Source organism: Saccopteryx bilineata, chromosome 8 (assembly GCF_036850765.1).
Source record: "Saccopteryx bilineata isolate mSacBil1 chromosome 8, mSacBil1_pri_phased_curated, whole genome shotgun sequence".
NCBI lineage: Eukaryota > Metazoa > Chordata > Mammalia > Chiroptera > Emballonuridae > Saccopteryx > Saccopteryx bilineata.
This window is the reverse complement of record NC_089497.1, coordinates 52521123-52545601: the sequence shown is the minus strand read 5'-3', so window position 1 is coordinate 52545601 and position 24479 is coordinate 52521123. Positions and strand designations below refer to the sequence as shown.

Genomic DNA, 24479 nt, shown 5'->3' with positions numbered 1-24479 from the left:
TTGTGAGCCCAGCTGGGGTTTCTTCACTGTGTTATAGTTGTTTAATTTCTTGAAATTTCAAGGGGTAAAATCAGGAGTATCTCTTATGCTGCCAACATTGAACCAACAGCCAGAAGAGATTCATAGGGCAAGGTCTTGCAGAAAGTTTCTGTTATCTTGGGAGATTGGGGCTCTAGCACAGTAGTCCAGAAAAATATTCTGATTCCTCAATCTGGAAGCTCCTTTTCTGCATTTTTCAAAGTGTCTTATAACACATGTATTACCTTGAACATCAGTGAAGAAAAATATTCAATGAAAATTATAGGCCCTGGCTGGTTGGCTCAGTGGTATAGCATTAGTCCTAGCATGTGCATGTACCAGGTTCAATTTCTGGTCAGGGCACATGGGAGAAGTGATCACCTGTTTCTCCACCCCTTCCACTTCTCTCTCTTCTCTTCTCTTCCCACAGATGTCGTTCAATTGATTTGAGTGCATCAGCTGAGCACTGAGGATGGCTCCGTGGAGCCTCTGCCTCAGGTACTAAAAATAGCTTGGTTGCAAGCATGGCCCCAGATGGGTACAGCATTGGCCTCAGACAGGGGTTACTGGGTGGATTCTGGTTGGGGTGCCTGTGGGAGTCTATCTCCCTTCCTCTTACTCAGAAAAAGAAAAAAAAAATATATATATATAATGATAAAAGGGTTGGTCTTTTCCATGAGTAGTATGAAAATGTTTTGATGCTTTTTGTTGATGAGTCTGTAATCCTGTACTAGATTAAAAGAGATATAGTTTATAAAATCTTGAGGGATTTTATAACTGGGTCCTTTCCACTCCGTGCTGACTAGGTCTCACTTGGACTCATGTTCAAGACTGAGCACCACATTTTATCAGACATGTGGGAGTTGTATATTTTCACTGTATCTGTTTATGCAGAGGAGAAATGCGTTTCTCCTATTGATTGATTTAGTAGAAGTGGTGATCTCAGTCTGACCCAATAAACTAAAAGTTGTCTTTAGGTAACTTACTAGGATGATTCCCTAGGTAAATGTCCAGTCTTTCAGAGCTCTCCTCCTTTCCACACGGGGTGTGAACGAAGGATCACTTTATCCCAGTAGCAGCGGAGAAGGGAACCTTAGTCCACATTGCTCCCCTTGCTGGTCAACATTGCTGGCGTGGGGGCAGCAGAGGGACGTTCTGTCTCTGCTGCTGAAGGCTGGGGCTTAGCCTCCATCCTTACTTCTCTGGTCTTGGCTGGGCACTGCTGGTGCTGTGGACCTCTGAGGTTGGCCTGTAATCTCACTGCGGTGACACCTCTGGTGAACTCCTTAGCCAGACTCACAGCCAGCTTCTGGGAATGCAGGAAGACTCTGAGTCCTGGCCACACAGGAAGCAGCCCTACCTAGAGTTAAAACCCAGGCCCTCCCTGCTAAACTGGGTCGCTAAGTTATTTATTTCGGGGATGCCTTTATTTCCCTGTGTAATTTTTTGGGGGGCGGGGGCAATGCTAAGGAAGAAGAGGGTGTTAGGGGAAAAAAGAAAGGCTGACCGATGTGGTGGGGCAGGGGATTGGGAAGTTGGGACATTGCACAAAACACGAGCTTTCACTTGACAGCCTAGTGCAGTGGCACCTTGTCAACACACCATGAGGTACTCCGTGGCTCTGGTCTTCCTCTCCACAGGCCTAACAGCAGGAAGGATGGAGGCTATGAAGGCGGGGGGTCAGTCCAGGAAACAGGGCTGAACATTCCCACAGGTCAGATCACCAACAAGGCCACCAAATTGCAGCCAAGTACCAGGAACACTGCTTACAACTAAAGTCAAGGCAGCCAGTGGGAGGCAGTTTTACTCCCGGTGGAGAAATACTGAGTGGACACAGCATGGGGTGCTCTGCCTCTGGTGGCCCTGCTCCACACGGGGCTGGGTGTTAGTCACACAGGGATGCAGAAAGCAGGACTAACAGGAAAATGGCTAGGAAGATGTAACAGAGGCAGGAGGCAGGGTGAGGCTCTGGAGCAGAGGGGGGAGCGTGGGGTGGCCCTGTCCGTGGAGAATACGGTGTGCGGTTTGGAGGTTATTGTGGTCGGGGGTGGGCTGGTTAACAGATCACATCTGCACACTGAGAATACACCATGTCCCTGACACCACCCCTTCCGGTCAGTGTGAGGAAGCAGCCTCTGAGTCCCCTCCACTCCATTCCCCATGCCCCTTGGAGCCTGGGCTTGACACTGCACTCCTCCCTGAAACGGAGAGTTCTTCAAAGGGAGAGCAGGGAGGACCTGGAAAGGGGGAGAGAAGACAGTGATAGCTGGAGAAAGAGAAATATGTAAATGAGTTCCAGGAAAACACACCAAGACTGAAACCACAGTGACTCATAAAAAGCTAATGCTTGGTTACTGTTGGCTTCAGTGTCCCATTTTCCTGATCACCTTAATGCATTTCCTTTCAGTACTAGTCGTTTTCCAACAGGATATTTTGTGGTCCGATTTCCTTGTTCTGCTCTTCAATAACTGAAAGGGCCGCACCCCATGTCCCCTACCTACCCTCATGAGTGTCTTCCATGCGGATGACCCTGGGTTGTGGCTCCCCCCCTCTCAAAAGAAGACGCAGAATGAAGGAGAACACGAGTGTCCCCTCTCTGTTAGCATGAGCTCTGTGGAAATAACCCACACAACCAAACAATCGATTTAATTTTATTTCAAAATTGTACAAAATGGCCATAAGCAGCTCTAAAAAACTTTGTCTTCAGACACATGGAAATTCAGAAGGAACAATAAAACAGATATCATTCACAGTGTAATGGAAAAGCTCTCTCTGAGGCAGAAATTACAACTCCTCTTTCTTCTTCCCTAGTCTTTCGTGATCTCCCTCCCGGAGGGTTCGAATAAAATTGGTAAATCCCAATTCCTGCAGGGAAGGGGAGAGAAAAAAAGAAAAAGGAATTTTAACACCTGGTAGGGACATGCATTCTCTCCCTCCCACCCTTCCCGGACCCTCCCTGCATTCACTATTCTGGGCAGAGAAACTGGCAGAACCAGTGGGGACAGCCAGCGATGCTGGGAGGGGAGCTGGGACGGTCTGTTTTCCCGCAGAAGAAGCCCAGAGTGGTCAAGGAAACACTCCCATCCTCCCCCCCCCCCGACCCTCCCCCCCAAGCCTCCTGGCTCTGGGGACAGGAATTCTGTGACAACACCTTGAGAACCTCTCCCAGCCAGGCCCACCAGACCCCTGCCTTCTCAGCCCCACCGGGCCGGGCCATTGAGTCCTGTGACTTCCAGAGGCCTCCTGTTGCTGCCCCTCAGTGGCCCTTTCCCTGCCCAGCAGCAGAAAGAGCTCCTGGCAGGTTTCTCTCCGCAACTCACCGTCCGATCACTGTCGTATTTTTCTACAAACTTCCCATAGTGGTAGTAGTGGAAAGTGGGGTAGCCCTTGATGGCCTCCTGCTGACACAGGTCCTGGTTCTTATCTTTGACACAGTCAACAGCAGCACAGGAGATCTACAGGTGAGGACAGGGAGGTCGGCACAGGGGCCTCCAGTCCGAGAGCTGAGGCCAGACGGACACCGCGCAGCCTGCACTCTGGCCCAGGCCGTGTGCTTCCTGGGACCTTCCCCCAACAGCAGGGAGGGGCTGAGCCAAAGCAGAACTGCCCGAGTCCCCCCCCCCGGGGGGGCTGATGCTGCCTGTTTTCTATTTCTAAGGCAGATGGGTAAGATCTGCGGACTTAGTTTGGTGTGCCCTCAGACTACCTTTTAAAACTGAGTACAGCAGCCCGCCTGTACCCACAAGTTTCTCATCTATGGCGTCAGCCAACTGCAAATCAAAAATGTTCAAAAAAATAAAAATTCCAGAAAGTTCCAAATAGCGAAACTTGAATTTGCCACGTGCCAAGAACTACACTGAACCCATTGGAATGAAGCGATGTGTAGGCACACCCTGCTGTAGCCTACATGCCACTATAGATCATATGCAAATACTACCACATTTTATATAAGGGTTTGAGTATCCTTGAGATTTTGGTATCCAGGGGAGGGGAGGGGGTCCTGGAACCAATCCCCCAAGGATACTGATGGATGACTGTATAATGACCATAAAGGAAATGATGACTTGGAAGCATTTGTAAACACCACAGGTTCTGTGATACTTTCTAGGAGGCCCTATGTGATTCATTCATTTACCAACTAATACTCCTTAAACATCTGCTTGGGAGGCAGTGTCGTTCCAAGGTTAAGAACAAGAGCTTTGAAGTCAAGTTTCTTAAGTGCAAACCTTGACTTGGCTGCATTTAAAGACTTAAGGAAAGCTACTTAGCCTCCTGGTTTCTCAATTCCCACTGACACAGGGCCCTGGCACACGGTTAGTGGTCAGTAAATGTCAGCTGTTGTTATACTCACTTCCACTGGCCCCACACACAAGCTCTGTCCCACTAGGAGCTCGGTGACTGTTCAGATAAAGGGAGCCAGATAAGGAGACAAGTCCAAGGCATGACAGGAGGTAGTCCTGGGTGTTGAGAGCGCCCAGGGGCGTGAAGCAAAGCCACGCTGCACAGTTTGCATCTGAGCCAAGCCTGAAGCAGGAAGCAAAGAAAGTTCCAGCCAGAGAGGCACATTCCAGAAACTGGAAAAAGAGTTCAGCATGACCAAAGCAAACAGTTTTTGGTCAGAAAGAGGTTCCTAAATTGGCCATTGGCCTCTTCTTGCCCATCTTACAAGTTCCACATGCTGGGTAGCGCTTCCTTATTATTTATTGTTCTGTCAAAATATGTAAAAGGGTATAAATCGGATGCACAGAACCTTCTCCCTATTCAGGATCACAAAGCAGGGAAGGAGGGGAGAGGGTCCGTCCAGTAATGGCAACATGCAATAGAAAAACATCACAGAAGGTGGGGGACTGATTCTGAGGAGGGGCAGCATTTATCAAAGTCCTGCTATGTGTTCTAGATGCTAGGGGTGCAAAGTGACCCTGACAAAGTTCAGTCACCGAGTGACTGCCATTCTTACTGCTCAGAGACACGTAATAAGTGACATCTTACAGCCCATTGATTGCTCTCAAAAATTAAAATAGGGCGGTGCAATAGACCACAGCCAGAGGGCTGCTCTCACCAGGATGGCCAAGGAGGCCTTTCTGAGGAGATAATGTCTGATCCGAACCCTGGGTGATGAACGGACAGCCAGCTGCGTGATGAGCACCCAACCAGAAGACCAGTCCATGCCGGGATCCGAGAGAAGAATGAGCACGGGGTGTCTGAGAGCCAAGCCCACTAAGGAACTTAGGCTGAACTACTGACTAGCTGTGACTCATAGAGTTCTTTGGCTGCTGCTTACTTACATTGGAATGGAGGAGGACCCTTTCCAGGCAGAGAACCCTGCAAGTCACCAACAGTTTACTGGTCACTGACCTTGTGTCCAGGTGAACAGGGGCACTCTGTGTGCAGCAGGACTATGGTCAGAGGGAAGAGTGAGGTACGGCCTGCACTCTGGTCACCATACCTGCCCTCCCGCTGCCGTTCCCCCCGTCAGCTGTAATGCTCTCTCTACAGTACGACTTTGTGGAACAGTTTGTAAACTTGCTGCACACAATCCACAGCTGGCTCTCAGTCCTGTTCTATTTGGCTCACACAGAATTAAAGAAAAATCATCTGAATTAGCTGCCAACCTAGAAAAAGAGCCAGAAGATTTTTATATGAAAGTTTGGCTTGCCAGCTTCTCTTTAAAGCAAGATTTGATGGCACTTGTCCTGTGTTCCCACATGCAACACCGGGTTGGAGCCGAGGGCGGTGTCTTCTCAGGCAGGGTCAACCTGCCATTCCCTGGCATCACAGGGACCTGACCCATCAGACCCTGTGGGCTCAGAGAAGCCCGCTAACTCTCTAAAGTACTCTGAAATATTTAGAAACTCCTCTGGCCATCCTTCGGGTTCCGTTTCTCCAGGCAGGTGGGAAAGGGCCCGGCCTGGGGAGACCTCGCACACCGGGCAGCTGTCTGCATGCAGCCCTCGGCCGGGAGCCCGTGTTCCTGGGCTATGCTGGGGACGTGTTTGATGAGCGCTGCTCCAGGCTGGTGGGAAAGGGCCCAGCCTGGGGAGACCTCGCACACTGGGCAGCTGTATGCATGCAGCCCTCGGCCGGGAGCCCGTGTTCCTGGGCTATGCTGGGGACGTGTTTGATGAGCGCTGCTCCAGGCTGGTGGGAAAGGGCCCAGCCTGGGGAGACCTCGCACACTGGGCAGCTGTATGCATGCAGCCCTCGGCCGGGAGCCCGTGTTCCTGGGCGATGCTGGGACCATGTTTGATGAGCGCTGCTCCAGGCTGCTGCTCTCCCTGCACCCGCTTTAAGTTATAAATTTAATTTGTATACATGCCCTGGAGCTGTGGGAAATGTAGTGTATGATTTTATAAATCTACTAAATTAAAAATGTGCACTTATTCTGAATCACTGAAACCACCCGCCAGCCGCACACAAAGGGCTACTTCTAGGTGTGAAGGCTCCTCCATGCTGTTTCCGCGAGAGAAGAGACAGGCGCGGCCCTCCCTGGAGGAAGTGGCACAGGCTCTTCGGAAAGAAGGCAGCAAATAAACGTTTCTCGTCTCTCCCAGTTTCAACTGTCCGAGTGCCTGACCCTTCACGCCCACTCGAGATTTGCACCGAACTCACCTCTGACTTCTAGACCTGTCCCGTGGTAGGTGGCTGTCAGTGCCTGTTACGTCCCCTCGGCCCAGCACTTGCCACCAGCACCAGCAACTCTTGGTTGCAGAGCTAGAAGTAAGGCCAGCAGTGGACAGGGCTTCAGGACATTTCCCCTAGCCAAGGTCTCCAGGGACAGCCTAGGTGCCCACAAGGCACCTCATTAATGCCCCTGCCGTGGTCCCTTCCCTGTCTGCTTTCCCTTCCTCTATCTCCTCCCTGGGCAGCTTCCTGAGACCACCTCCCAAATAAACCCCTGTGGTCAAGTCACAGACCCCCACTGACTTCTGGGAGAACTCAGACAATGCCTCTTTATTCGATTCTGACGCTCCCCTTTCCAGCTGGGTAACTTTGGGCTAGTCATTGAACCTAAGACTCAATCTTTGAAAGGGAAAGTAATAATACCTAGCTGATTAAGCTACTGTGAGGATAACATGACATAATGCTTTCAAAGTATTAATGGGAGAGGGACTTACAAAGAATATTAAACAGGTGACTGCTCCTTCATTCAATCAACATTTAGAGGTCTCAGGAGTAAAGACTGTGGGGAACTTGGACAAATGAGGTCCCTGTCCTCAGGGAGTTTCCCTCCTGACGGGCAGGCAGCTTTGTAAGCATGGGTGTGTGTGTGTGTGGGGGGGGCTATATACAACACAGCCAGAGTTACAGCAGCTCTGGGCCAACCACCGAGGAAGGGATGGGATGACCTTCATACCCGGCCCTGAGCTGCACTGCAGGCCTTCCTCCACCCTCAGGCTGGGCACACGCCGATGTGCAGTGAGATGAGCCCCACCTTGCAGCCCAGTGGTCCCCTGACCCCTGCCCACCAACCTTCCACCTTGGATCCTTGTCCTCCACAGCCCCTTCCACAGTGCCACCCATCCCTGCACTAACAGTGTGCGGCCCTTTCTCCACTCAGCACGTGAACCGCTGAGTCCCCCAGTAAGCTCCTGGGAGGGCGCGGAGGCTCCCAGCTAAAACATGAGCTGCCTCGCACAGCTTTATTGATTCAGTAAAATAAATCTCGGCAGGAGCTAACATTGACTTTGGCTATGAAAATGAAAGTGAGCAAACAACTGCATATTATTTGGGGGAGGAATAAGGACCGGTTTCTGGGTGGGAAAGAACCACAGTTCTGGCTAAGAGATGAGATGTCAGGAGACCCATTCTGGCTGCAGTAAACCACTGGGCATTCGCGGCTCCTCTCTCGGCTTTGATCCCTCGTGAGTGGAAGGAGAGAGCCGGACAGGCCAGCCTATGGCCAGCACAAGAGCCAGCCTGTACAAATAATTCCTGGAACCACCCCTAGAGTCTGCTTTGAAAGCTGTAGGGTGGTGTCCAGCAATGTGGCACCGGTGATGTTAGTCCTCCAGGCCAGAGAGAGAGACGTTTCCCTGGGGTTACTGAGAGCCACCTCTAGGAACCACCCCAGCTGCTGGGGACAGAGAAATTGGGGTGCCTCTGAAAATGAGGGTTATCCCTGGCTTAGAATAAAGGAAGTTGGAAGGAGAGACAGAGAGAATGACCCCAGGAAAGGGCCAGCAACATTACTGGCCCAAGCAAAGACGAACCAATGTCTCAGCTAAGGGAAGGGCAGTCACCAAGGAAAGAGCTTCCGTGCATCAGTTGAGGAAACGCGGGAAGGAAAGCTGAGCCTCTGGCTGCCTGCTGTGGGCACAGCCAGCCTGGCCTTGCTAGGATTGATGTGATGCCTTCGCAGGCCCTGGAGCCACGGAGATCTATGCAGCCAGGGGTGCAGGGAGACCCCACACCTCTGCCACTCTCCCATCTGTCCAAAGCATGGATGTTGGGTGGCATGCCTCCCCATGCCACCCAACACCCAGAGTGTGAGGCAGTCCTCCAGGGACTGGCAGCCCGGGCTGCGCTGGACCTCCCTGCAGCCCCCAGAGTGGGCGCAGCCCCCTGACAAATGCACAGGCTGGGTGGTGAGGAAGACGGCCGTGGGGAAGCTCCTTCTTGCCACGTCCCTCTCAATGCAGGCCAAGTGGCAAGAGGAGGAGAAAAATGGTTCTGGTCCTTATATCCCTTCTGGGGGAGGTTGAGGGGTACCTTCAAGAGGGTAGCTATAGCTTGTAGTTGATGAGGGGACTCTTTGGGTCCAGGAAAGGGTTCTAGGGTCTGAGTCCCCACTGTCCCCACTCTCCACACACGTGCCAGTGCTCTAGCCTAGTTTCCTCTCATTTGCTGTCCCTGTGGCTCTCTCCACCCCATCTCATTACTGCCATTGCTGTGGGACTTACTCAAGGTGACCCTAGCATGGTCCAGCCAGCCCCTGCATCACCTGAGGAGTCCTCCCAGGAAAATGAGATGCATATGATTTTGGGTTGGGTGTGTGTGTGCATTTCTGGTGTCTGCCAGGGGACAGGTTTCTATGGCATCGTGTCAGGCTGGACCTGGTCTTCATGTTCACCTAAACCAGCACCCCAGCTTTACAGTGTAGGGAACTCACGGCCTAGGGAGTTGATGTGACTTCTCCCGGCTGACACAGGTTAGCAGCAGCTAAGCTGCACCAGTCCGAGAGTCCCGGGGTCTCCTGGCCACACAGCCCCTCGCCTGGAGCCACACTCTGCCCTCACCAAGTGGCAGCTTGCACCGCCCCAGCTGCTGGAGTTGCCGGGGCGCGTGCCCGGGGCCCCACTCTCTGCTTGCTGATCCAATCTGCAGGTCCAGCTTGTTCATTTTATGCTCCATCAGGCGCCGCTGCCGGAGCCTTTCACTTACCAGGCTCCATAGACAGAGCTTGCTCCTCGACCTTGGCTGCTTGCAGTCAACTTTTGTTGGATTTTTTTTTATTTGTACTTTTGATTATACAAGTAACGCATGACGACAAATTCTACTGTAAAAAGGTTCAAGCTCTAAAAAAAATAAACAGATGACTCCTCTACCACCTCCCTCCTCCAGAGAAGGGCTGCAAAGAATCAGTGTGTCCCTTTGGGTGATTGTGCAGCATAAACGCAGCCTACTCTATCCTGCCTTATGAAAATAGAATGTCCTTGTCCCCAGGAGTCCCCTGTCTCGGCAGACCCGATTTGGGAAGAGGACTGAGGCCTAAGCTAAGAGCTGTCCCCAGCAGCTGCCAGTTTCACTTAAGATTATGAAAATAACTGACCCTAACAAAATCACAGTTTCAGTCAGACTATAAAAATAACTAACTAGACATGAATCGTGATAGTTTCTGTCAATTCTAACTGCAGGTGGGAAGGAACCTTCCATCCCCAAGGGACAAAGGAATCACTGTGAGAATGTCCACCAGGCCGATGGACAAGCCTAACCAGATGCCAGTAACCTGTGCCCACCATTCCCCTATATAACTGCATCCACCATCCCCTATAGAACCTGCACCCACCACTCCCCTATATAACTGCACCCACATTCCCCTATAGAACCTATGCCCACCATCCCCTATAGAACCTGCACCCACCACTCCCCTATATAACTGCACCCATCCCCCTATATAACTTGTGCCCACCATGCCCCTATATAACTGTACCCACCATTCCCCTATAGAACCTGTGCCCACCATCCCCCTATATAACTTGTGCCCACCACCCCCTATATAACTGCACCCATCCCCCTATATAACCTGTGCCCACCATCCCCCTATATAACTGCACCCATCCCCCTATATAACTTGTGCCCATCCCCCTATATAACTTGTACCCACCATCCCCCTATATAACTACACCCATCCCCCTATATAACCTGTGCCCACCATCCCCCTATATAACTGCACCCATCCCCCTATATAACTTGTGCCCACCATCCCCCTATATAACTACACCCATCCCCCTATATAACTTGTGCCCACCATCCCCCTATATAACTGCACCCATCCCCCATATAACTTGTGCCCACCATCCCCCTATATAACTGCACCCATCCCCCATATAACTTGTGCCCACCATCCCCCTATATAACTGCACCCATCCCCCTATATAACTTGTGCCTACCATCCCCCTATATAACTGCACCCATCCCCCTATATAGCCTGCGCCCACCATCCCCCTATATAACTGCACCCATCCCCCTATATAACTTGTGCCCACCATCCCCCTATATAACCTGTGCCCACCATCCCCCTATATAGCCTTTCTCACACCTTTGCTCAGGGAGGTTGTCCTTAAGACATGACCTCCCGCAGCTCAAACAAGCCTCAAACAAATATCCTTTTTGATCAATTTTGATCCCCTGCGACTTCTCTCGAGCCGCTCCCAACAGAAAGGAGGAAGGTGCGGGAACTGGTGACCGAGCTTAGCTGGGGGCAGGGCAAGAGATGAGAGGGTAGTCTTACCTTTCGGTCATCTTTGAAGACGTCAGCAGTGGCAGTGAAGTGGGGAATGACCTTCTTACAGTGCGGGCACCCTGCGTGAGAGGAGAGGACGCTGTGCTCGAGGAGCGGCTGCAGGGCCAGGAGCCCCTCCTCGGGCCTCCAGAGAGGCTTTTCCCGGAGCTTCTCTCCACCCAACAGACTGTGGGGTCCACCTGACTCCTGCCACCTGCACACCCCACCAGCAGGGCCCACGCATCAACCCTACTCCTCAAACCAGCGTCCCACGTGTCTGCTGTCGGCATGAGGGCTTAGTTGTCCTGCACAACTAAGTTGTCTCCGCACAAGCGGAGGCCCAGGAGTGGAGTGGCTCCACCCCACACTCAGACTACGGTTGACAGTTACCTTTCCCAGAGAGCTACCTTCAGGGCTGGGGGAGCCCGGTGTAGAGGAAGTTTTGGGCTCAGAAAAGGTGGATGTGTGCTCAGGACTCTCTAAGCCTGTTACAAAACCCTCTTCTCTTGCTCAGTGGCAATGGCAGACCTCTCCATTTCATGACTGAGGAAGCAGGACTGGGAAAGATGGGGGGGGGGCAGGAGCAACCATGCTGCCTGAGCCCCCGCTACTCATGCTTCGGGACTAACTTCCATATCGTCAGCAACCACGACCCTCAGCCCAGACCGAGCCGCCGAGCCAGGCCCCGGTCCTCCACTGTGCTTCTACCCTTTGTTCTACCATCCACCTGAACCTCGGATCCAGGAACGAGAAAGCCCAGGTCCAGTGAGAGGAGGACGAGCTGACGTTTCCAGGGACTAGGCTGCCGAGGGAGGGAGAGGCCCATCAGCGTGGACAGGGAGGGAGGGGCCCATCAGCGTGGACAAGGACCTGTGACTCTGGAGCCCTGGTGGGACAGTGGTGTGCATGCCACCCAGTCTCTTTTGCTCTCTGTCCCACCCTCAGGCTCTGGGGACAGCGCCTTGGGCTGGCACCTGTGTGGGGCCACTTCCTCCTGTCCCGGGGAACCCAGGGCAGCACCCACTGAGGAGAGAGCCGGGCAGCGACAGGCTGCGCTGGCCCGGAACCACTCTTGTGGCACTTCCCTCAGCGTCAGTGGCTCAAAGCCCAAGCCCGCCTCCTCTCGCAACCATTTCCCGGACACTGAACACATGGCTGAGAGAACAGAGCTGCTTTCAGGGCAGGGTTTCCCTGACTGCGGCAATTAATTCTCATCAAAACACAGGTGGGAGAGGCCAGATGCCCTGCGGGGAGAGCTCCAGCCAGCTCCCTGCCAAACAGCCCTCCCTCCACCTAGGAAAAGCCAAGGCACAGAATGGCTTTGGTCATCCGATTTCTCTCTTTCAAAAATAAGATAATAATGATTGGCATTTCAAAGGGTTTTGTGGAACCAAATTAAGACTAAGCTACAACTTCAATCTGAAGTCAGCATTTGAATGGGTTTCTGAGATGGCAGGACCACCCATACGGCCTGGGTGGTGGACCGGGCAGCTGGCCCTCGCACAGCGTGGACGGAGATGGAGGGGCTTAGAGGGGCTCTCCATCATCTGACCCAGGAGCGGAGAGGAGAGCTGGGCAGGCTGTGGGTTACATTCGAACTAAACGAGACAAAGTGTCTAGCACAGCCTAACTCACACAGATCCTAACAGATGTTTTTAAATTGCCTTAATGACAGCTACAAGAACACAACACTAACGTGACCTAACAGACGGGAGAATAGCTCAAATTCATGAAAGTTTCGTCCTATGAAGAAATGACAGTGTACAATTTTCAAAACATTTTAGAGCACAACGTATGTGCTCGTTGACAAGGCTCATCAAAGTATGCTTTAGGTCACCTAGGTTCCTCGTGAGTGGCACGGATGTTTACTAATAGTATCCTCAGAAATAATAGTATCCTCAGAAAAGCTACCCTCTTCCCCCCAAATCTGGTATCACTAACTTTCTTTCTAACCTCTTGGCTTACTGAAGGTATAAAGGTAACTGTCAGCCTAGTGCAAGCTCCTATTACAATCAATTTAAAGTACTTAGGTCTCAGATTAATGGCCTCCTGTTGCATCTATTTTTTCATTATCCAAAAGAAAGAGCACGGCGAGTGAATAACTGGAGGAGAGGCTGTTTTAGAAAGGGCATCGTGATGCTACCAAGAGGTGCCAGTTGGGCCAGAGAGGCATCGTTTTTCAAGTTGGACTCTTTAATGAAAGGCGCCACTTCTGGATAGCAGGAAACAAAGAAGTCTCCCAGGGCGAGGAGAGAGAAACAAGTACTCAGGATAGGACAGAAAATTCCACTTTCAGAGACTCAGGGGGGCAGTCACAGGCCAGACCTTGCAGCACCCAGTGGGGCTGGGCACAGGGGAGAACAATGCACCAGCAGGAGGACGGGGCGGGTGGAGGGCAGCAGAGGCGCGGGGGCAGGTGATACGGGAAGGACGCGGAGGTCAGCTGTGGCTTCTATGTCTATCTTTATCAGGAGTTCAACCTTTCTGTAGTAGTCTTTGCATATACATGGTATACATTATCCACTATGTCTATTATAAATAAGTATTTATTATTTTTATGATTAAAAACATTTTTAAAGATATGTCTTTGGATAGTTCCCTGCTCCTCAGTACTGTATAACCCACTGATTAATATATTTTAGGAGTGTGGAGCAGGGTTCAGAGACAGGAGAGTGCAGGAGGTAGATGGGACAGAGGCACCAAGCCCTTTGACAGAGGTTGAGTTGCTCAGTGACTCACCCTACATTGAAAGTTGTCTCTCACCAGGGCAGACTGCGGGGTCCCTGAGGCCTGGCAGGGACCCATGCCTCCTTCCCTTGTCCTGTGTCCAGGACACCGTCTAGCACACCCTGGTATTTGAGGAAAGTCCTTAGCAGCCCAGCAAGGGTCCCTAGCCCAGGGTCAGGGATTAGTCTGGGCTTTCTAAATTCCACCCCACAGCTGGTCAAGAACTCCTACTTCTACAGCCAGGTTGTCAGTGCTGCTGAGAAAGCCCTGACTCTATGAATTGAATGTGTGAACAAACAGCTCTGTCCCTAACTTGCTGCTAGGCATACTCCACAGGCAGAGGAGGACAGCGAGAAAAGCTCTTAAGGACCTGAGAGAGCAGAGCCCCCAGCAGGACGTGTCAGTCGCCGGAGGGCCGGGTCTGAGGCTGGGGGACCGTGAGGCCAGGAGGCAGCCCCTTCCAGACAGTGCGAGCTGAGGAGGGACATTACAGATTACTGACTTGAAAAGTGGGGGCCAGAGGGCAGCAGACAGGAGGGGCCGCTACAGCCCAGCAGGTTTATGACTAGCGTGAGCTGCTGGCTTCTCTGCAGAGTACAACTTTATTATCCCCACTCCATTAAGCTGAGCTGTAACCTGGGGGAGAGAGAGAAGGGCAACAGGAGAGTGGGAAATTCAAGAGCCTTTCCTGTGAAGTATCAATTAACTTTAAAATGGGGATACACAAAACCTGAGGTCACAAACACCAGTGTTAGCAGGGGTGTCACTTCTTCAACTTAAGCTTTGATTAAAACAAATGGCAGGATCTCAGGAGCTCCGAGCAAACGTGACTGCTTTTACCACAGCTTCAACAGCAGTGGCTTCAAAGCCGCTGGGGAAGGCTAATTCCAAGTTGCTGAATCCCAAGGTAGGATGGCGAAGTCAGTATCTGGAGGCACAGACGGAGCGAGGGGTGGGAAGAAATGGCCAGGTGGGAGGTGGACAGCCTGCAAGACCCCAGGAACACGAGGCTGAACAATCACACGGCAGGCCCCTGCCACACGCAGAAGCAGAGGCTTTGGACTGACGTGAGGAACGCTCCCGGGAAGAGGTCAAGTACCCGACAGAGCCCCCTGACCGGAGCAAGCCCTGAGTTCGGAAGGACCTCAGCCTTGCTCACAGCAGATGAGCAGAAAGTCAACCTGCGGAGTCCCTGGTCCAGGGAGGGGCGGGTGGCCTCGGTTCAGTCTGGCTCCCCACAGTGAGCACCCAGCTACTTACAAGGGGCATAGAACATGACCAAGGTGTGTTTCTTCTTCTTCAGGGTCTCCCGGAAGTTGTCCCCCATCAGATGCAACACGCTGGTCTGCTGCTCTTCCCAGGTGGGCTCTGGGGGTGGCGGGGCCTCGGGGCTGCAGGACGCAGGGGTGGAGGGCACGGTCATGAGAGGCTGCTGCACAGCAAGTGCTGCCCCCCCACCCCAGTACTGCGTGGGGAGCATGAGAGACACCACCGTGCATCCTTGCTAACACTGAATTCACCACCCCAGTTTAAACATGGAAAAAATCTGTACCATCAACAAAGATCTCTGACTGCCCCTGAACAGCCTAATAAGCCATTTTGTGAAGGTGTGGAAGACGTGAGCCCCTTTTCGGGCAGGCAGCCTCCACCTGTAAGCTGTCAGCTCCTTGCTACAGGCACAGAAGCTCCTCTGCAGGCCCCCCCGCCCACTCCCCTGGTCTCTCCTGGGACCCTAGAGGCCTGCTGTCATCTGCTGTTCCTGAGCCTCTGTTCTGGTGGAGAGAGCATGGGCCACACTGTGCGGTGGGTTTGGCTTCAAATCCAGATTACTTACCAACTGTGTGACCTTAGGTAAGTAACTAAACTCCTCTGAGCTCCCATTTTCTTTCTGTTAAGTGAGTACAATGATACCTACTTCCTGGGATCCTTATGAAGATCAGAGAGTATATGTAAAGCACCTAGTCAGCCACGCAAGCGATAGTTGCTGAGAGCCTGTATGCTCTCATAAACGACAGGCATTCAGTAAGTGTTTTTCATTCTCCTTCTGTCCACAGACTGGTTCCCTCCACTTTGTCTCACAAAAGTATAAGGTTCCAGGGCCTTTAAAAAGCTTCTGCTGCCCTTGTCCCCTCCTCTATAACCACAGTTCCCTCCCCTTATTTTTACTTTATTTTTTTTGTGACAGAGGGACAGATAGGGACAGACAGAAAGGGAGAGAGATGAGAAGCATCAATTCTTCATTGTAGCACCTTAGTTGTTCATTGATTGCTTTCTCATATGTGCCTTGATCAAGGGGGGCTACAGCAGACCGAGTGACCCCTTGCTCAAGCCAGTGACCTTGGGCTCAAGCTGGTGAGCTTTTTGCTCAAACCAGATGAGCCCATGCTCAAGCTGGAGACCCTGGGGTTTTGAACCTGGGTCCTCTGTGTCCCAGTCCGACGCTCTATCCACTGTGCCATCACCTAGTCAGGCTTCTCTCCCCTCTGAGAAGCGTCTCCGGGGGAGTGGTCTGCTCCCAGAGCCCGCATGTCCTCCACCTGCATGACACCTGTGCCCCTCTCGCCTTTCAGAGCCCTCTCTATGGACAGACCGCAGACGGCCCCTTCCCCACCTGCCCAACAGCCCTGTCTCTTTCCCGGATCTACAGTATCTCCTAGCCCCTGCAATTCTCAAAATGTCACATCCACCTGCACGGCTTCTGTAATCTCCATGGCTGAGGATGTCTCGAGTCCTGACTTTTCCTCCAAGCGTCCTATTTCCAAGTGTTTTCCAGGTATTTCGACCTGGAGGCCCACTGGCATCCCAATCCCAACAAGGCTTAGAACATACACGTCTTCCCCCTCCTTGTCCCAAATCAAACTACCCACAACTTCTCCATTGTGTTAGTGGCACTCTGCTCTCAGCACCAGGACTTCCCCTTCCAAGTCTTCCTCCTTTTTGTTTGTCCTCCAGGTCCTGTCATAAACCCTGGTTCTGTGGCTGACCTTTCTTCTCTGCCTGTCCCTGTCCTGGCTGGCCTGGGCAGGCATGTCTCAGTGACGCAGCGAGGCCACTTGTGCACAAGCCCTGAACCGCCACCAGCCTTCCCGACACCATCTGCTCACCCTGCTTCTGGTGACAAGCCGCAACTCTCCATCTGAGAGCTGCCTGCATGCACGTTCCTCCTGAAGGGTTCCTTCCAGCTCCCCAAAGAAGTACCATTTGTCCCTAGAAAAGGCTCTTAACCTCTCTGAACTAAGTGTCTTCATCAAGAAAACAGGAATAAAAACTTGGATCTGAGTAGGACCTGAGGACGAGATAGGGCTACAGATATAAAGACATTCTGCAAAGGACGAAAGTGTCACCACTAGTGTGGTGATGCTCAGTCACAGCCCATATGACAGCGGCATCACAAATAAAAACAGTTTCCTTACTGTCTTTCTAAACCATGTACCATGCTAAGCACAAGTCTATGGGAAGGAAAAGTATTGTCTCCATTTTATAGATGGGAAACTGGGGCTTAGCAGGGTCCAGGGACAGGCTGGGGGACCGGATCCAAGCAGCCGCTTGAAACCCAAAGCTCATGTTCTCACCTCAGTGTTTTCCAGGCGCTCAGCAGGGCGATGCACACAGAAAAGACAGAGAGCCTCGTGCTCGTTATTTGTGTCTAGGGATTAGCAATGATTAACGCTGCCATGTCCCTCGGCACCCTGATCACACGAGCAATCACCATGTACCTTGCCTGAACCCCCGCCTCCTCAACCCCTCACAGTGAACCAGCCTGGCACCAGAACAAGGCAGCAGCAGGTGGGTGTGAATAGCAACCTGCTTCTGCAGCAGAAGGGCCAGGGTAGTGAGCGCTGTGTCTCTTCTGGAAGCGAACCACCACTCCCTTTTGGTCCCCAAGACAAAGGCACCCGCAGTGACGAGCAGGACAGTGGGCGGAGCAGACACCAGGACCATGGCAGCCCACTCACCTCTTGCCAGGGATCTCTCCTGAACCTAATGGGAGCTTTGCTTCCATTCTAAGAGCTGGTGCTTCTCAAAACACTGTGGCTGAAGGTCCCATTCACATGTCCTGAATCAAAGTTTCAGGGACAGTAGCCCCGACTCTGAACTTTAGATAAGCACTCAACCCCAGGTGACACTGACATATGTACAATATATCCAAGTTTGAGGTCCAATGTCCTAAGAAAGTAATTCAATTTAGGTGCTGTGATTTTGCAGTTCTTATGTCACTGGCGTAGCACCTGGGTGTCATTATGCCATGTCCCAGGGCCTCTGCAGGGGCTGGAAGGGTCTTCTTTATCTTGCCCTGAGCTGAAATGAGGAAATAGTCTTGAATACTCAAGTTGTGTGTGTGTGTGGGGTGTAGATAGAAAAAAGGCTCCTCAGTTGTGTCCTAATAATTTTTGTCTCTCAAGCAAGGCCTGGGGCTGTCTCCGTTTCCCAAGGCAGCCGTGTGCTGGCCTTGTCAGCCCCCTCACAGGAGGGGAAACGCTAAGAACTGCATGTCCCGAAGTCCTGTAACTGCACGGTTGCTCAGGGCCTCTGGACTTGCAGGCTGTTGTGGGATGAACTGTGCCCGTCCCCCAAAATTCATATGTTGAAGTCCTAACCCCTAGGACAGGGGTCCCCAAACTTTTTACACAGGGGGCCAGTTCACTGTCCCTCAGACTGTTGGAGGGCCGGACTATAAAAAAACTATGAACAAATTCCTATGCACACTGCACATATCTTATTTTAAAGTAAAAAAACAAAACGGGAAAAAATACAATATTTAAAATAAAGAACAAGTAAATTTAAATCAACAAACTGACCAATATTTCAATGGGAACTATGGGCCTCTCACTGACCACCAATGAAAGAGGTACCCTTCCAGAAGTGCGGCGGGGGCCGGATAAATGGCCTCAGGGGGCCGCATGTGGCCCGCGGGCCGTAGTTTGGGGACCCCTGCCCTCGGACCTCAGAATGTCACTGTATTTGGAGATAGGGTCTGTAGAGAGGCAATTAAGTTAAAACGAGGTCACTGGGGTGGGCCCTAATCCAATATTACTGTTGTCCTTTTAAGAAAGGAGATGAGGACACAGACAGAGGGAAGACTATGTGAGGACACAGGAAGACGACAGCCATGGTGAGAGGCCTCGGAAGAAACTAACCCTGGAGACATCTGGTCTTGAACTTTGGTCCCCAGAACTGCGAGAAACTCTACTTCCCCTGTCGAGCCACCTGCCCACTCTGCGTTGCCTGTTGTGGCAGCCCTGCCACACTATTTAACATGCAGGCCGAGGGGACGCTCTGACATCTTTATTCTCGACCCCAGAGCACCACGGGCTGCACTGTGGACACTGCTGGAGGCCTAGTGAACCGCCAGCAAACCTGGGTCCACTGCGGCCAGCTCTCGGGAAGAGCTGAGTGTTTCCTTCCTTCATTCAAAGGGGATGGAACAAGTGCAGAGGATAAAAGCTGGGCCAAGACATAGGGAAAGGGGTTCTCTAAGTGAAGAAACACGGGCTTACTGGAGCTGGTGGAGCTGCACCAGAGAGGAGGACCCGTGGTGAGCACCACAGTGGCTTTAGGACTGGAGGAGTCAAATCTGTCCTGGCTCCCGAGGCCCTGAGTCAAGGACAGGAGCGTCTAAGGTCTAATTCTCCCCTTCAAGGCCGTCTCTGGTGGCCGACAGCCAGGAGTCAAGGTGTACTATCAGGACCATCAAACTTACTTTTCTATCCATTCAATAAAGTTCTTCTTCGTTCTGAGCACAGGCACTGCATACTTCTCTCCATTCTTAAAATACTTCAGTGTAGGGAACTCGGAGATATGGAACCTTTCTGCCAGGGCCTTGTTGACAGTGGCATCGACAGCTGCAAGGACACCAGAGCTCTGGATGGGGGAGAGGCCAACCATGCACGACAGCCTCAGACACCGTGCTGGCAGAGCAGAGGAGCCCAGGTGACAGCCCCCAACCCTCCCGGGGCCTGAGCGGACTCCACTGTGGGGTGGCTGGCCCCTGGGAATGACTGAAGGCTGGCATGTCCATCATTTGTCAGTTATGGGCTAAGATGAGGCTTTTAAATCTGCCCACCAAGCAGGCTGGGTAGACTGTGGCTATTCCCAATAGCCAGGGTCCCAGCGATTAGAAGGGAATCTTGGGCTTCAGTCCAGAGCCATGACCTGACAGAGGTACCTGGATGGGCATGGCAATGGGACCCCACTGTCTCTCTGCACCCATCCATCCCTGGTCGGGGCCCCACCCACCTGACTAGGATAGGTCTACTAGGGACGTGGAGATACTACAGACCTCCAGGGCCCGGGAGAGCTGCTGCAGAGCTGGCAGGGAAAAGTCGTGGTAAGGATTCATGTCGCTGATTCTTTAGATAAGAGTGGGGAGGGGGTAAGGAAAGGATGCTTACCCCTGCTTCTCCGTGGAGGACTTCAGCTGCACTCTCAAACTCTGGCTTCATTTTCTTACAGTGGCCACACCCTGTGGGAAAAAATCGAGACGAACCATTCCATGGCATGAAGGCTCTGGTGATGTCCCCTGCTACCACCTCTGCCAGGGTGGCTCTGCTCTATTCCCAGGGCTCCTCGGGAGAAAAGGAGAATGAGCCCCAGCTCAGACAAAGAAAGCTTTTGCCTAATCCACTGGGGAAGGTCCAGCGCCACTGAACCACCTACTTCTCTTCTACTCACAAAATACTTCTCATTCATGTGTTTCTGTGGCATTTAGTTTGGTACTGCCTTGTGACTGTCATATTACTGTCATCTGATATTTGGGAGCAGCCAGGGCATCTTTTTAAAACAAAAATCAGATAAAATTCCCTTGGTGAAGTGTTTCCTATGCCAGGCACAGCAAAATCCAAACTCTTTACCCCAGCCACAGCCCACACCATATGACCCCTCTACTCCCAAGCCCCTCCCGTCCTGCACTCGGCAGCCCATGGCCCTCTGTCTGTCCTCTGATCACACGAGCTCACTTCGACCTCAGGCTCTCCATGCTGCTGGCTGGAGCACAGACTTGCCCCAGGTCTTTGTAGGGCTCACCTCTTTATTTCAGTCATGCCTTCAACAGAGAAATTCCCAGGCCACGTAACGGAAAAAAGCCTCACTCAACCATGCTCTCTTCCGATATCCTACTTCTTTTCTCAACTGGACTCAAAACAGCTGGAGTAACTTATTTACTTGATCCCTGTCCATCTGCCCAACTGGACCTTAAGCTCTCGACAGGCTGAGCTGTCTGTCTAGCTCAGCACCACATCCCTGGTGCCGAGGATGGGGCTCCACACACCTTTTGAATGAATTAACCTCACGACTATCTTGTCCAGGTTTACACCTGTGATAACAAGATTTAACGGGACTAAATTCTTTGGGGGCAAGGCATGCCTTGCACCCGAATAGGTGCCAGTTGACTCAGCACCGCTGCTTCGTATAACTGACAGCCGAGTCGCCTGCTGTGCTCGAACTTCCCCTCCCACCACCGTTTGTACATTGCACCTGCTCCTCACCGGGTATAAAAGACATCTTCGGAGATCTCCACACCTGTGGATGTTGTTCTAAAGTATTCAATACATACCCTAGGGTTCTCTTGATATTGTTAAGCGTTTTGCTTCTAGCATCAATTCCCTGAACAAGATACTAAAGCTAAGCTACCAACTTCTGTTAACAAGAGTTTATGATGAGGAGACTGGCCAGGCCCCAAGGAGGAGGAAGATCTGGCCCTGCAGACTCCTCCCTGGCTGGTGCCAGCCCGTTCTGGGAGCCAGGGTCATGCTTGGTGCCGGCCTCAACCCCTCCTCCAGCTTCCTGGGCCTGGCCTTCAGGATATCCTGGCTGCGGGGGAGCCAGAGGAAGAGGCTTACCCTCGGGAGTAGGACTCCGGGCCCTGCATTTTAGTGTCCTGATGGTGATTTGATGGGCCATTAAGTTTTATGGTCAACCTCCTCGCTGGGTTTTTATCATCTGTGTAAGCGGCCTTATACCAGTTTTCACGACCTGGCACACAGTCTACGCCTCAACCCTCCATCGCGTTCTTCTGGCCGTGGGCTCGTTGGCTTCCCAGCAACCAGGCCTTCAGATTCCTCTGGATTACACTGTCTTCAATTACATTTACGATTTTATTATAAAACTGCTGTGGAGCCTTTCCTGGCGTGCCAGGGGGGTGGGGCTCCCACAGGAGCCGGCAGAAACACTGACGTCTTACCACTCCGAATGCCTCCCCACCAGACACCTCAGAGCTTTCGCGAGGCCTCCAGCTGTATACACACCAAAGCTGACCTGCAGACACTCCCAGACTCTGCGGCAAACTCACGCTTCCATCCGTCACACAGCCCTCTTCTCATGCAAAGGTAGATTTGGGGTTTTTGCCTTCCTTTATAGTACTGTAAAATGCGGATAACAAGCTTTCAAAATTTTTCTTCCAGGCTTCTATCCTAAGGTAATAATCTGACACGTGGACAAATATTTATGCACGAAAATGCTCTGTGCAGCATGATTTACAGTGGGGAAATACGGTAAATAACTCCGACCTTCAGCTATGCTGCTGGTTAAGTAATTTATGGTGCCATTATACAATGGAATAGTATGTGACCTCAAGAAGCATGTACAAAAATGGCATTTTTAATAACATTAAGAAAAAACAAATAAGATAATGTTAAGAAAAATGTGAGAAAAAAAAGAATGACGCATAGGAAAAGGAACTTAAGTACAATTAAATCAATTCTACCTGGCCCAACAAGCAAATGAAAGATTCAGATGAATTAAAGAAAAAAATATATAAAACCAAAAACATTGTAACAAAATATAGCACACTATTTTTGTACCTTGGGGATAGATTTCCCAAGCAACCCATGAATCCCAGAGGTCAAGATAAAAGAGGCAGGTTTCCAGAAGGCTCAACGGTAAGGCTGCGGCCTCTACGACTGCCTGGGTTGTAAGCCCGGCCCCCCTTTACGGCTACGTGGCTTCTGGCAAGTTTCTCATCCTCTCGATGCCTCCCCTTCCTAACCTGTAAAATGGGGATAATCTGGATATACACTTCACAGGTTTTGTTGTGAAGATTAAATGAGTTATGATGTGGGAAGTGCTTAGAACAACGCCTGATCCATAATCAGTGCTCAAAAAAGATTCTATTATTTAACCACTCAAAAAGTAAATCTTTTGTACAATGAAAGGCACGTACAGAAAATTAAAGCAAGTAACAGACTGCCAGAGAACATCTGGAAGATGGATAGTAGATCAAAATTCATATCCATAACGAAAAAGTTCTAGGTCAAGAAGAAAAAAAACAAAGTACCCAATAGAAAACTGGGGTATGAACAGGTGGTTCACAGAAGACATAAGGAAAGCCGCATATCACAAGAAGATACCAACTCTCCTGGAGACCAGGGAGCCGCAGACAAGCAGCCCCTCTGCCCAGGTCAGCCGGAATAGAAAAGGTTGATAGTATCCATGGCTGGCAAAGATGCAGGCTCTGTCACACACTGTCAGGTGTGGTGACACCTTTCTGGAGGGCAAGGTGGTAAGATCTACAGAGCTCAAGCACACTTACCACACGGCCCAGCAACTTCACTGTCAGGAATTAGACATGTTCCCAAATACATACACTTACACATGTTCATTGCAATGCTTGAATAGTAAAAGATTTCATCAAACATTTATCATCAAGGCAATGGCTTAAAATTTATGGCATCTCTATGTTAAAAAACACCACTCAGTGGTTAAAAAGATTGAGGTAGATTTATATGCCAACACCTATGTTTACATGAAAACATCTTCAAAGGCGCATGAAAGAAATAACATGGAACGCTTCCTCTGCATAGAAATAACCCTGCAGAGTGATAGGGCCCTTCCTGGGAGTCAGTAGCAGGAATAATGCTAATTTTCTTCTCTATACTTTGTTATCTTAACCCTTGATGAAACAAACACACATGCATTCCTTTTTAGTTAGCAAAAATGTCATAAAATTAATACAGCTCTTTGCTTTCAGCCTCACTATTTTAGTCTGTTGGGGTCCTTTAAAATCTTGGTGCAATTGTTTGATATTTTATCTAACTATCCTCTTCCAACTTGAACCCTCACAGATTTGGAAGTATGCCTTGCTGTTTTAGTTGTAATTAAATTGCTGATTAAAAAGCAAGTAGGACCCTCTAGACAGAACCAGGCCAGACTCACAGTAAGAGCACTAAGAGAATGCCCCCTCGGGTGGCCCCATCCGGCCAGGTTCTCCACATTGCAGTCAGGAAAAAGGCAACTGAGAAGACATGCTAATTCACCAACCCAGTAATCCTACCCCAAAAGACAAACAAGGACATCTGGCAGTCCTTAGTACAGGGGTCAGGAACCTATGGCTCGTGAGCCAGATGTGGCTCTTTTGATGGTTGCATCTGGCTCACAGACAAATCTTTAATAAAAAAAAATGTTAAAAATATAAAATATTCTCATGTATTACAATCCATTCATTTCCTACCACTCATGTTCATGGTTGCGGGTGGCTGGAGCCAATCACAGCTGTCCTCCGGGACAACACCAAATTTTTATTGGATAATGCATAACATACATGGGTCGTTGTATGGCTCTCACGGAATTACATTTTAAAATATGTGGCGTTCATGGCTCTCTCAGCCAAAAAGGTTCCCAACCCCTGCCTTAGTAAATCTATGGTCTTCTATGTTGAAGCCCAACTTGTTTTTCCAAGCCTCCAAAATGGTCCATTTCTAAACCACAGCCTGTTTGGTCTGGCAAGGCCACTCCCATCCGATGAGGACTTTAACAGGTGGTTCACCAGGAAGCTTCACCTCATGCTTTTTGCCCTGAG

General features: G+C 51.0%; 1 protein-coding gene across 1 annotated transcript in view; it reads right to left on the bottom strand.

Moving 5' to 3' along the window:
• Positions 1–2653: 2653 nt before the first annotated feature.
• The window catches only part of PDIA5 (protein disulfide isomerase family A member 5), an 88784-nt gene continuing 66958 nt past the window's right edge, over positions 2654–24479 (bottom strand). Inside the window, exons 12-17 of the mRNA XM_066240995.1 lie at positions 20080–20150; positions 19389–19549; positions 14948–15078; positions 10970–11040; positions 3339–3473; positions 2654–2883 (exon numbers count right to left, since the gene is read on the bottom strand). Of these exons, the coding sequence (XP_066097092.1) occupies positions 2803–2883; positions 3339–3473; positions 10970–11040; positions 14948–15078; positions 19389–19549; positions 20080–20150 (650 nt within the window). The 3' untranslated portion in view covers positions 2654–2802. The remainder of the gene's footprint in view (positions 2884–3338; positions 3474–10969; positions 11041–14947; positions 15079–19388; positions 19550–20079; positions 20151–24479) is intronic.